Source organism: Haliaeetus albicilla, chromosome 1 (genome assembly GCF_947461875.1).
Source record: "Haliaeetus albicilla chromosome 1, bHalAlb1.1, whole genome shotgun sequence".
Lineage (NCBI taxonomy): Eukaryota > Metazoa > Chordata > Aves > Accipitriformes > Accipitridae > Haliaeetus > Haliaeetus albicilla.
This window is the reverse complement of record NC_091483.1, coordinates 520418-534333: the sequence shown is the minus strand read 5'-3', so window position 1 is coordinate 534333 and position 13916 is coordinate 520418. Positions and strand designations below refer to the sequence as shown.

General features: G+C 37.4%; 1 protein-coding gene across 2 annotated transcripts in view; it reads left to right on the top strand.

The window, feature by feature from the left end:
* HSPA4L (heat shock protein family A (Hsp70) member 4 like) overlaps positions 1 to 13916 on the top strand; it is a 28498-nt gene that overhangs the window by 1334 nt on the left and 13248 nt on the right. For both annotated transcript variants that reach the window (XM_069794769.1, XM_069794856.1), the window contains exons 2-10: positions 3555 to 3612; positions 5093 to 5233; positions 6787 to 6909; positions 8384 to 8483; positions 10254 to 10387; positions 11302 to 11546; positions 11633 to 11709; positions 12926 to 13077; positions 13595 to 13701. In XM_069794769.1, coding sequence (XP_069650870.1) covers positions 3555 to 3612; positions 5093 to 5233; positions 6787 to 6909; positions 8384 to 8483; positions 10254 to 10387; positions 11302 to 11546; positions 11633 to 11709; positions 12926 to 13077; positions 13595 to 13701 — 1137 coding nt within the window. The remainder of the gene's footprint in view (positions 1 to 3554; positions 3613 to 5092; positions 5234 to 6786; positions 6910 to 8383; positions 8484 to 10253; positions 10388 to 11301; positions 11547 to 11632; positions 11710 to 12925; positions 13078 to 13594; positions 13702 to 13916) is intronic.

The following is a 13916-nucleotide window of genomic DNA, read 5'->3' as shown; positions in this document are numbered from 1 at the left end:
ATTCGCATAATACATATAAAAATAGGGGTTTGGATGGTGCTTACTTTTATTGAAGGAATTTGTAGCCAGCAGCAGAAAGCTGTTTCTGTAACATGAGGCCATAGTAACTTTAGCATTGTTCTCTCTTTGATCTCAGAGAAACGCAGGGTTTGTTTTGCTTTCTAAAAAGTTCTTTTTTAAAAGTACAAAAGTGCTAAAATGCATGCTGTCTGTATTAATGGGGATATGCTTTAAAATTCTTTTTGCTACTTGGAAAAATACATTTCTTGCTTTAACTTTCAAGAAGGCATTATCCTTGTGCACATTTTATGAGAACTGAAATTCTGGGGCCTTTCAAATTCTGTGCAAAGAACCCCTTGAAACTGTTGCCCACAGAATCCTCAGGCAGCTGCAGTTTCCTTCCCCCTTATGATTGAAGAGCACTTCCAATTCTTAGCTGTTCTTGGAGTGCGTTCTTTGCAGGTAGGCTTCACACAGGTTTCCCTGTGTTTAGTATTTTTCATGTTAATGTCTGAGTGACTGTACTTCCAAGGCATTTGTGAAGTGATTATGAAAGGGGTTTAAAGCACAGTTAACAAGATAGCATCTGGAGTGCATAGATACTTGAAGGCATTAGTTATCTCGCTTAAAGTGACATTTTTCCGGGCTTTTTTCTTCTCTTTCTCTAAAATGTAATATAGGAGAGCATGAGGAATTTCCTTTCTAATGCTATTGTTTTGAGGCAAACAAAAAAAAAAAGTAAATAGAAAAGTAACAGGCTTATTATTAGTTAGGGAAGTTTTTCATAGTAACTAAACCTTACCTCAAACAGGACTTGCATGATGTAGGCTGATCTAACTCGCTAAATCATCAGAACTTTTCTGCCTATTGCACATAGCAACACCATAAATGAAGTCTTTATTTATATGTTTCTATAGAGGTGTTTACGTCATGTAGATGCTTGAAGTTACCTAATAGTTAACATTGATTGGATACGTCCCAAATACTTGGGACCTACTCCCTGAAATACAAAGTGTTGATGTTTGTTGTATCTGTGTAGTGTGGTATAAAAGTATCTGAACTAGCTCTGGACAAGCTGGTACACTTTCAGGCCCAGTGTGGTGGTATCAAGCCACATAAAGATACTGGGTTAGGTCCTAAAGATAGGACAGTCCTGACTGTGCTCTGCAGGGCTAATTGCTGTTTCTGGGCAAGGCTAATTGCTGTTTCTGGGCAAGGCTAATTAGTGCAACCAGCTTCCAGTTTTGGAGCTGGTTCAGATATCCGTGCAATACTGCTGTCAACAGTACAGTGTTAGTGTAAGCATACTTCAGTGCTACATACAAAAGCAGCATAGGCTCGCAGAAGATGCGTATTATCACAATTTAATACAGCACTTGAGTCATAAATCCAGTGTCCCAGTTGTTAAAACATTCAGGTGATCCTTTATTAATATTGTTTGCCTAAAACCTGCATCCTGTGATCTAAGGCATGGGATTGTTAGCATTTGTAAAATGTGTATCATCTTCAAAGCTTTAATACAAGTATTTTAGAAAGAAAGGGAAAAGATTCTGCCATTAAGCCATCCATTTCAGTAGAACTTGTACTTTTTAAGGCTTTTGGCCTTAGTGGCTCTTTGGATGTTAACTGACACTCGGCTTTTCCTGAACTGGGAACTCCAGCAAGTCTATTGTATGTGTTTGTAGTGCGCTGGGTGTGTTAAACTCATGGCAAGTGGCCCTTTTAGGTGCTGTGCCTCACCACTGTGTGGTTTTATAGAAAAACAGTTGATTGTTGATAGCTTGTAATTTTTATTAACTTTTTTCCAGACCATGTGTAATTAGTGTAATCACAAACTGTAATTAAAATTATGAGGTAGCATCTTCAAAACAATGCATGGAGAGGATTGAAATGTCCTCCTGGTGACGAGAGTTGCTACCTTTGAAATGTCGGTGTACTGTACAAAAGCTTATTTGAAAGCAGCTGAGGGTAGGGGTGGGGTAGACAGTTGTATCCTTATGGTGGATGTGTTTCCTGAAGGGCTATCTTGGATACAACCGAAGTGCTTGGAGCCAAAGCGAGCATGTTTTATTCTTTGACATCTCTGCTTCCCAGCCAAGGGAGGGAGAAACCATCCATCCACTTGTGCTGGAACCAAGTCATTGAAGTAAAGCATGACAAGAACTCTAGTGGGCTAAGTAGCTTCTGACTTGATGCTTTCTGCTGTGCGTGGGGGTATTTGTAATTAATGCTGTCTGTCAGCAGAGTCAAATTCCTACAGTGAAAAGCTGTGATATAATAGCATTAGCATGTTATTATCCATAAAATAAATGTCTTGTAAACCATTTGCACCTTGTCTAAATTGCTCTTTTATCTGCCTTTTCTTCATTATTTCAAAGTATAATTTGGAACTGTAGTGTTAAGCAACATTAAAAATTGTAAAAGCTGTTTGTGAAAGCTGAACTACATATTTGAAAATGTAGGGCAATGCATTGTCTGTTTGCAGCAGTTAAATCTGGAGAAGGTTTTGTATGTTTGGTGTGGCGTTATAGCGGAAAACGTTGCTAGATGATACTACCAAATAACATACAGTGCTGTCAGAGCGATGATGGAGAGGAGGCAGGAACCAATCTACTATAGTGACCTTTATGCATTTGTTAAACAGTTAAATTTGAACTGTAGGAAATCTGGGTTGTATCTGTTATTTATTACTGAATGGTTTTAGCCAGATCAGTTCCCTTTTAGGGAAAGAGTTCTATTTCAAATCTGTAAAGCGAAGGTGTGGTGACAGTAACTTCCAAAAAAAAAGTTTCCAAAGGCAGTAGTGAGGTGGCTGGATGGTGCCTGGGGACCTGGGGCAGCCTTTTCTAGAGCCAGAGGTGAGGCTGAGAGGGGTGCTCAGTGATAACCTGAGAAGCAGCAAGCTGGAAGGGGCCATGGACTACCCTAGAGCTTCCCAAGCCCTTGGTGGCTGGGAGCTGTTCCCAGACATCTCCCCTTTTGCCTGTTTGCAGTATGTACCTGGTAGCCCTCGATCACGGGAAGTGCTCAACAGTTTGTAGAACTGGGCTGTTCAGCTACCTGGGGCTTAGATGGGTTTTTTTTATTGTTGCCTTATGATTATTGTTGCTAATGGCTCTTACAGTGTGAATGGGGTACTATCAGACTTCAGGGTTATTCAGTCAAGAAAACCTGACTGGTAAAGTTCAAGTTTTCAAATCAAATGTCACAGGCTTCTTTGGTTATAGGCTGTGACCCAAAAGTAACTATTAATTCATTAACTTCATGATAAGATCTGTTGGACACGTAAGCTTTTAAAGAATTCCTTAAATGCAATTATAATGGCCACAATTGCGGTTGCATGCAGTTTCTAAACTAATTTGCAAATACCAAAATAACTAGAATTGCACTGCAAGTTCTGGTGCTTCACGCAATAATGCTGTTAAACACCACATCCATGTTCTGCTACTTTAATTTTTGTACGTGTGTTAAAGTACCACAGCAATATTTTATGATGTTTTCTTTTAAAGCTGAATTTCTTTTTTTCTTTTTTTTTTTCTTCGTGTTTTACTTAGAGCATGTATATCTTTAGGATCCAAGACCCGGGCCATTGGGAATGCAGCAAAGAGCCAGGTAAATGGATCAAAAACTATTGTATTACTTTCCTGACTTGTCTACTGTTGAACTGTGGGAAGAAAAGTAATGAATCAATGTGATATTTTTCTGTTTTAAAGAAAATTTTCTACAGTAAGTGTACATTTCATAGTAATAGTTATTGCTTCAACAGTATATTCCCTGTATTAAAATTGAAACAGTATTTCTGCATTGTTTTGTCATTCAGAGTAAAAAATTGGAAGAAACAGAAAACCTTGTTTCTTCCCCAGTGAAAGATATTTTTTTTCTTGCTTACTCATGACAACAAGAATAGAGTTAATAATTAAATCACCATTGGGGATGGGAAGGAATACTGTGCTTATGTTTAAGAAAAGTTGAAACTGAAGTTGGAACAACGGAAGTTTGGTGTGGATACTGGTTGTTGCTTATAATATTAAATGAATGCATCTTAGTAATTTACTGTCTCAATCTGGAACTTTGAACGGAAGTAAAATTTCTCTAATTCTCTGTAAATTCACCTGCAACCTAGAAAAACCTTCTTTTGGAAGGACAGTAGGTAAAAAATCATAATAGCCAGTGTGAATCTACAAATTCAAAATAGACAGGGTCTTACCCTTTTTCTCTGCATCCATGCATCGTGTTAGCATGCTGAGGACTTCCTTCCCCTTAATGTAGAGTGTAAGTAACTGGAAATTTTCCTGGCGAATATAAAGGTAATAGAGCTCACCAGTAGCACCATGAGCAGTCAGTATATGCAGAAGCTGTATCACTTTCATTCTGAGAAACTTTACACTTCTTATCTGAGCTGAACCCCTGAGCTCTGCTGGTGAGAAGGTGTCCTGTCAGTATTCTTCCCAGCTATGAAGTTTGCTATTTAGACTAGTAAACTAGACTAGTTTATCTTGGAAAATATTACCCTGGAGTAATGTCTTTCAATAGCTTAAATATTGTGTGTGTTGGGATTTGTTTGTTCTGGTCCTTTCTTTACTTAAAAGGCTGTCCTTAATGTAATTAGGTTGAAACACTGTTGAGATATTAGGTGTGGAGAGTCTTTATGTCCAGATGGGATTGGAATTAGAGGAGAACTTTAAAGGAATTAAAATGAATTAGTTTGTTGAAGCTTCGTTTAAGGTTAACGTAGGTTATAACTTCATTTGTTCCTGCAGACAGCCCTTGGAACAATACATAATGTGATCTCAAATATTGCATACTCTATCAGAAAGCTCCTCTAAAATTAAAAGTACAGTGAAAATTGATGGCAGCAAGCTAATGGATAATAAAGAGGGAAGTAAATTTGAATTTTTTTAATGGAGACCATAGATTAAAAAATAGATGTTTCTTTCTCTCCCCCCTGCCCTTTGCTTTCTAGTAAATGTGTGGGGCTTGACATGGGTCTTGGGTATGTGCATTAAGCTCAACATAACAAGAGTTCCTTTCTGGATGGTCTTCTATAGTCTGCATGTCATGGGTAATTAAAAATAAAATATCTTTTCCACAGATTGTTACAAATGTAAAAAATACATTACATGGTTTCAAAAAACTGCATGGAAGAGCATTTGAAGATCCTTACATACAAGCTGAAAGGGCCAAACTTCCCTATGAACTTCAGAAGATGCCGAATGGCTCCGTAGGTGTAAAGGTGGGTTAGAGCTTTGTGCAGAATATCTTTAGTTGTGGAGATGAGCGCTTTGGAACTTTATGGCTTAACTTCCTACTGGCTTATATTTTCCCTAAGAAAACTCTAAATATATTCTTACTCATTTTGAAAAGAAATGTCAGGTGATAGCCAGTATAATAACACATTTTATTTTTCACAGAGCCTGCCTTAGCATAGTTTTGCTGTGTTTCTCGTTTCTCCTTGTAATTCATTAACTTCTTGAAATGTTCAGGAAGATCTAGAGTACTTGGTCTGTATTACATACTCATGTCTTCTAGTAATAAAGTAGTGTAAAAAACATATGGTGTTGTCTCCCATACAGGTATGCTGTAAAAGGTTAATAGCTCTCACCCCAAAAAAGGTTAAGTTTGTTTCATTCACCTCCGATAAAATTAACTGTGTAATAAATCTGCTGTTACCAAGAGATGAAGAACATTTTATTCCCTGCAGTAACATCTGCTCAAGTACTGTACTTTTTCCAAGATGTGCATTGCAGTTTCTCATCAATTGTATTAGCTTTCTATAGTCTTATCAGTAGCTTTTCACCTTACCTTACTAGATTTACCTTCAAACGCATAGAATTACAGTGTGTGATTATTAGTCTCATCTGAGTTTAGGTCTCACAGACATGCAGAGACAAAATTTTGGGAAAACAAGATAAAGTTTGGATTACATCTTCAGAGCAGGTTACATCTGATTTGTTTCCAAACTAAATGGCTGGAAGCTGCTCTTCTCGAAGTTCAGGCTTTCTGGCTTCAGTCTCTGAATCTGTCTATCTCATAGCATTTTAATTTGGATCAGGAGTGCGCTTCTGAAGCAAATCTCCCAGGCATCCTCACTTAGTGCACTTTGGGTTGCTTTCTGGCAGGGCTTTATACCACACAAAGTGAGTTTCTTTGGTTCTGTATACCTGCTCGTATCATACTAATTATCAGTGTAAATATAGCTGCTGCTCATCTTTCTGAGTTTCCCTGCACAGGAATGTTTGGGATTGCTAGAGAGATGGCAGCCTGTCAGGAATTCAGGATGTAGAACCTTACATGAAGGCTGAAGATTCAGATGTGTTTCCCGAGTAGGGCAGGGCTGTTAGAATTGCCTCGTTTGCCCCTTCCCTGCCTTGTGTGCTTGAGTGACCCTTGCAGGAAGCAGATGTTCTTTGGGTTTGCTCCAAAACTCTTATTTTTAACTCGTGTTAGGACAAGTGTGATTCTATGTGTATTACACATTTTCTGTTTGGGTTTTTTTTTAATTGAAAAAAACCATACAACAAAAATAGTGTAGCATTGTGAATAGCCCCTTGAGATAACTCAGCTGTTAAAAGTTGCCCACAAAACAATTTTCAGCTAAACTGAACTGTTATGATTTGTTGTCGGTAGCACAGATCCGTAGCATCAGTTGATAAGGAGAGTTATTTGTGTCTAGAGTCTGATGTTAAACTTGGGTCTCAATGCTCAAAATTACAAAAAATGTCCAAGTAACACATCTTATGGAAAAGTTGAGATGATTTATTGCAAAATTGCAATTCTCTGTTTCAGGTGAGATACCTAGATGAAGAGAGACTGTTTGCAGTTGAACAGATTACAGGAATGTTATTGGCCAAACTTAAAGAGACTTCAGAAAGTGCTTTGAAGAAACCAGTGGCAGACTGCGTGATTTCAGTAAGTTGTGACACATTTATTGCAGTTTTTATCTATAGATAACTTTATGTAAGCTAGTACCATTTATGCCATGGTGCAATGGTAAGAGATACAAGTAGTGGATAGAAATTGCATCCCCCCAAAATGGGCCTTTATTGTAGGTTTTTCCAAATGAGAATGCTTTTGTAATCCTGTGTGAGGAGATGGAAAATGTGTTAAATAAGAGTGTGTTTTCAGAAAGACCATACTTCTTAAACTGATCCAGACTGGCTAACTCCAAGTGCTACGTATAGATTACTGTAGTTCCTGTTATAAATGGGAACTGTCCTATGTGTAAGCATATCTTCCTCAGTTCCAAAGGACCTTCCCAAATTAGTGTTTAATTTCTTCGTTGTTACATATTTGAACACTGTTGGGTTGTAGTGTAGTTGAGAGTTGCCTGAACTTTATGGCTCTGAGGGTCATACTGGCAATTTGAGAACCCCAAACTACCTGCATTTGTTTGAAAAGGTCTTTTTATTTGGCTGGTTTACTTGTGTTGTTTTGTTGGGTTTTTTTAGCTAGTGTTCTCACCCATGGCGGGGGGGGGGGGGGGGGGGGAGCTTGAAGACAAGGTTTTGTTCCTGATATGAAGTCCTAAATGGCTGCTTTTCACATTGTCTTTGTGTACTGCTTCACTTCTGCTCTTGATCTAGTAAGAAGTCTGGGCATGAAGTATTAGGGTTATCCCCTCTCTGTCAGCTTTCCAGTTTCCATGTCTCTGTATACTTCAGCTGTTCGAAATCCGCTTTGATCTTTTTCCTTGCTTCCTTATGATATACAAAGACACTTAGAATACCTCCCACACAAGCAAGGATCCTTGGTCATACACCACAATGGTAGCTAACAAAATACACTATGAATGTAGTTCTATGTCTTAAGCTTGTCTGAAGTTGAAGGTACACCAACTGATGGCAGCCAGTTTCTAAATGGGCCCTGATTGTGCTTTGGCTATTTCTGGTGGAACCAAATATTGTAGCACGCTGTAAGCTGGCACTCTGGTAGAGGTGGTAACTGAGAAATGGATACAGGTTCAGTTGTAACATAAAGTTTAGTTCAGCGCTGTTTAGTTCCAGCACCACTGTAGTGCTTCAGCAGTAAATTATTTTGGGGCTATGTATGGATATTTATTGTGTTGACTTTGTTAAGATCAAAGACTCATGAGAAGAATCTGAGAAAACATTTTCAGGTTTTTTTGGTGCTTAAATCTACTTTGTTTAAAACAACTCTGGATGTCACTCCACTTTTGTCATATTTTGAAATCTTAAGGAAAATATGCACCAAGATGAATTACCTAGCTGTTTTATTCAGACTGCCTTATTCATCCAAGGTTAGTTTATAACAGTTCCTTGTGGTATTGAAATTTATAGGGTTGCTTAATGGGTAAGCCTGACTTTTTTAAAATTTAAAAGTCCATATTTCATAATATCCTATGTAATTATTTTTTTGGAAACAGGTACCCAGTTTCTTCACTGATGCTGAGAGAAGGTCTGTAATGGCAGCTGCGCAGATTGCGGGATTAAACTGTCTGAAGCTGATGAATGAAACTACAGCAGGTAAGGGGCAGCAACTTTTTTTTTTTTTAACCCATTCAGGCTATTGAATCTGTGATGTGATGATGACATAGCTTTTTCCCAAGGTCCTAATTGTGTAATTAGGGCCAGTACTATCTGGGCTAGTACTGCCCAATCCAGCATGGGAACTGGAAACACAGCAACTATTTTGGTGGGGTGGTGTTCAGCACTTAGGAGACAGAATGAGAGTTTGAGTTTGCTAACTTGAATACAGTGCCATTTGAAAATAGCTGCTCTGCTTCTGAAATAAAGCTGGTATCTGTGGTTACCTCTCTGCTGTACCATGGAGCTACAGCAGCTGTATTGGGAAGGCCTGAGCTAGCATCATAATCTCTTTAATGATCCAGTTGGGGTGTGCACCTGACCCAAATTCTCAATTGTTGTATTAAATAATAGCATAGTACAGTATTAGCAGATGTAATCAGCATCTGTCTGAAAGCTTGCAGTAAATACATTATTTAATATAGGTGTGTAGTGGGGTCTGTCTTTCCATCTTACTGGAAGATGGGTGTGCTGGACTAAAAATAAATCTCATGGAAGTATTAGAGAAATACTTTTTAATCATAAGCTAATATATATTTGAAGTGAAATACATTGAAGGGAAATTTTAAAATGTGTAATCCAAAGATTTTTCATTTTTAAATATTTAACAGGTATGTTTTAAAAGCTGCTTCTACACAAACTGCATTTTGTGGAGCTTTTTCTGAAAGCAGACTTGCTGATAATACTTAGAAACAACTCTATGAGTTTTCAAAATACCCAAATCAAGTCAAGCATAAGTCTGTGGGATAGTGACAGTTTAAACTTGTGGCAATCCTGTCAGCTGTAGCATTGGCACAACTGTTGTTTCTACGAAGTAATTTGTTTACTGCCCTATTCTGGTTTTGGTGAATTCTAGGGTAGAGTATGTTACACTTCATGGGAACTAAATTTGGAGCTGTTTAAACCAGTAATTTATTTATTTTTTTCTTGATTTAAATTCTCTTTGCTTTTAGGAAATCTTAGCCAACTTTCCAAATGAGTGCTGGTATTGAAATCTTAGATTTGTATAAACTAGTCTCTTAAAACATTTTTTCTCTCTTGACCACACTTGAATTTTGCGAAGCTGAGCTAAAAAATGCTGAAAGTAAGACATTTCAAAGGAGAGGTGTAGGCATGAGACTTAATCTGTGCAATTTCAAAAATTACAATGTTAATTTGGTTACAAGCAGAACTGAAATACAAGGTGATGCTTTAAACCTTCACTTGACATCTGTTTCCTCCCTTGTCAGTGAAAAATGTGTTTTCAACATGTTTACTTTCTTTGTGATGAGCTGCTTTATACATGAACAGTAATTATTAAGCAGAAGCAAAAATAATCCATCTGATGAATCCTGGATCTAAAAATGTAAATTTATATGGCACCTATGCTACTGACTTTAAGGTGCACAGCACGCAGCTGTTGGAAAGAATATAGAAAGTTTGTTGGAAAGGTTATACAGAATACTTAAACGTCATTTACAGGAATGAACATGAGGTAATGTACTAGTAAAACTACGAACAAACAATAAGAAATTAAAATAAAAAATGTGGCAACGCATAATGGTCTAAAACTTGTGACCCTTTTGACCCTTATGTTCTATTTGAGCAGAGTAATGGAGATGTTTAGAAAGAGTAAACGTAAGTAGTGTCTTTCTTTCGGTAGTGCTTTTAATGCATGCTTTACAGTTGTATACAGCTTTCCCTTAACTTCTGTGGGTTGGTTTTTTTCAGTTGCACTAGCCTATGGAATATACAAGCAAGATCTACCAGCCTTGGAAGAGAAGCCAAGAAACGTGGTCTTTGTAGATATGGGGCATTCTGCGTATCAGGTTTCAATCTGTGCTTTTAACAAGGGAAAACTGAAGGTAATTTTTCAAGTCGTATGGTAAAATCCCATATTCCTGAAGTATTTAATTGAACAATACTCAAAGTACTGTTCTGTGGAAAGATTATTTCTTTTTAAAACTAAATAAATGTCTATAGCAAATACTTTTGAAATGCTAGATACAAAAACTTTCTGCTATTTTTTGGCTATTTCAGCAAATCAAATTTTATAAAATGCAGAAATTATGTATCCCAAAGTGTGTTTTGAAAAGTGCTTGACAATTAAGCATACTGCATAGTTTTTGTGCCATGTTATGGCACTGAAATATTTGCATATTCTGGTAGTCTCATAAGCATTCTAGTTGTGCAGCTCACTTATTTATGGGAAATTGTTGAACACACTGAATTGCTCTGTGATGGATATCTTTTTTTTCTGCCATCCATGACAGTTCAAAATCTAAATTCAATAGGATGTGAAGTAAAACTGGACAGTCTTTACTTCCTCGTTTGGAGGTTTTTGTCTGTGAGCTACTGATGGCTGAATGTTTTTGTCTTTTGTAGCAAAATGTAGTCATCTGAAGTCATGTGGAAGATGATAGCCAGTTTTTCTGTTTTGAGTAAATGACACAAAACAGTAATAGCATGACAAAATAGCTATCCTAGTCTGCCTTTTCTTTAGTGAGCTAGTAAGCAGAGTAGGGGCTGCAGCATGGTAGATGTGGTAGTATTTCATTTGGGGAGGGCAGAAACTAAATAATTGAGGAGTGATCTTTCTAAGTTGTTCTATCTGGCAATTGCATAGAAGATGGTGAGAAAACCACGAAGAGTTTTCCCATATCAAACCTGTTTTTAAAGGTGTTAACTTAGAAAATTAGTGTTTGTATGAAAGCTATCCCTATATCTAAACAAACATTGTCTAATAACTTTTAGCCGTTGTTCTTTCATTTCTGTGCAGGTCTTGGCTACTACCTTTGACCCGTTCATAGGTGGTAGGAATTTTGATGAGGTGTTGGTAGACTACTTCTCTGAAGAATTTAGGACAAAATACAAACTGAATGTAAAAGAGAATCCCCGAGCGCTGTTACGATTGTATCAGGAATGTGAAAAACTGAAGAAGCTTATGAGCGCAAATGCTTCTGACCTTCCACTCAATATTGAGTGCTTCATGAATGACCTTGATGTCTCCAGTAAGATGAACAGGTACTGTGCGCTGTTTTCACTGCAGTGCAGTGAGTTGTGGTCTCTAAGCTGTCTTGTAACATGAAACACTTTCCCTGTTCCTGCAGAGCTCAGTTTGAGCAGTTGTGTGCTGCCCTTCTGTCCAGAGTGGAACCTCCTCTAAGAGCAGCCATGGATCAAGCTAGTAAGTAGGAGTTCATTTAGATGCTACTTTTGGTTCAAGAAAGTAACTAGTAATCCAGTTACCCTAGATCTCTTTAATGATATCTTTTTAATATATTTTTGTATTTATTAGAATTGCAAAGCTAAGTACTGAAAAGTTAAATGTAAGTTCCATTCATATGCTTGCCATGTATGCATGATGCCATTCCTGCCTCATTTAGTGCACATACCACTCTGCAACCTTGGTTTATTGACCCTCATTCACCCTGTGTAATGGAAAAGGCTGGTGCTCTGAAAGATTATTTTATTTAAAAACAGAAAACCACCAAACCAAAACTATGATGGGAAAAACTTATTCTTTACTGCAACTGTCTGGCCAGCCTGTTCCATATGTGATACATACATGTCCTCACTGACCTGAGAATTTGGCAGTATGTTCTTAAAATAAATTATCTGAAGCATGTGCAAATAACAATTTTTTTTTCACCCCCCGCTAATGTAGTGTAAACGAGAGAATTAGACTTTCACAGGAAAAGGTCTTACCCCTAATTCCAGCATCTTCAACTAAAAGAAAGGGAAGAATTCTGCATATCTTGTGACTTGGCTAAATAGCTAATACAGGAAGTAAGAACCTGCATAACTGCTGAGCAGAGCTGTTCAAGGACTGACAGTTGCTTGAGATCACTTTATACAGTATCTTGAATTCAGAATTAAAAAGTTACCCTGCAAGCACAGTCTAATATTTATTATATATTATTAGTTTTCTATTACTTATTTTTAGTTTGCTTTTCTTTATTGGCAACCAAAATTAAACCAGGCTTAAAATGAGGTATATTTGGGTTTCATTTTGTTCTTGTTTGGGAGGTGTGAGGTATTGTCCAGTAGCGTAGGGCTGCCAAGAAAAACCCAATTTCACACTCGTGGGTTTATGTACATCAGAAAGGGGATGCAAACAGGCAATGCATTTTAAAGAACAGCTGTCCTCATTGATGCTTGGCTTCTGCAATTTCCAGGTTTGTGCAACTAGAAAACTTTGTAGTCTGCAGGAGGGACAAAGAGTTTCAATAGGACACATCATGACAAATCTGGTTTTAAAGATTTTGTCAGCTGTTGAATATATTCAGTGCTTGTCACAGTGTCTAGATAATAAGAGAACTCTTGTCCTTTTTTTTTTTCAGTTGTCCAAAGACAGCTTTTTGTTATCTTGATAACTTAAGGCCATGCACTCTCTTTTCTAGAACTTCAGCGTGAAGATATCTACAGTATAGAAATAGTAGGTGGGGCTACTAGAATTCCAGCAGTGAAGGAACAGATCTCTAACTTTTTCTGTAAAGAGATAAGCACCACGCTAAATGCTGATGAAGCTGTTGCAAGAGGCTGTGCCTTGCAGGTATAGTTAATGAAATTAAACTTCAGTATTGCTTCTTTAACATCATGTACTAATGAAATAAAACTAACCAAAAGCGAAAGGTACTATAGCTGAAACAAGAAGTAGTCTTAATTGTTCTTTCAACGATTGGTGACAGTGACCATGTCAGAAATGATTATATTCCATTTGTTAATTTGCTGCTGTGTCATGTTAGAAGGATGGTCTTGTTAGAGACCTGTTAAATTTGATAACCCAAATTGCACTGTTCCTCTTCTGTGTAGTCATTTGGAAGCTTTGCTGGCTATCTTGACTGACAGTCACTGGGGAGGTAGTATCTGTTACTATTACTTTAGTTCAGTCTTTCAGTTCAGTTAACTTTCTACAAAGCATAGGAAGTTTCTGTTAAAAATTCTGTGATGAGCAGGACCTCCGTGTGACCTATATGAATTGTAGCCTTTTTGCATTTAGGTATTAATTATTGTACTTGCTGCTTATTTGACTGCATGGATATAATAAAATTTCGGTCTTTGTTTTCTAGTGTGCAATTCTTTCCCCAGCTTTTAAAGTGCGGGAATTTTCCATCACAGATGTTGTTCCTTATTCTGTAACTTTAAGGTGGAAATCATCTTACGAAGAAGGAACAGGGTAAGTTGTATGGTGCCTACTAAAAAGTGTGTGTTTGTGTATACAAAGAAAGATGTTGAGCTATGGGGAAGACCAGGCCTTGGACTTTGAAGTTGTTGTCCACTTGAACGGTTTTAATTTTCTTTTTTTGCATTATACCTCTTGATTTCTGTTTACTGCTTAAGAATTGGAATACATTTCATTAAAAATTGTCGGTGTGAAGTTACTTAATTTTT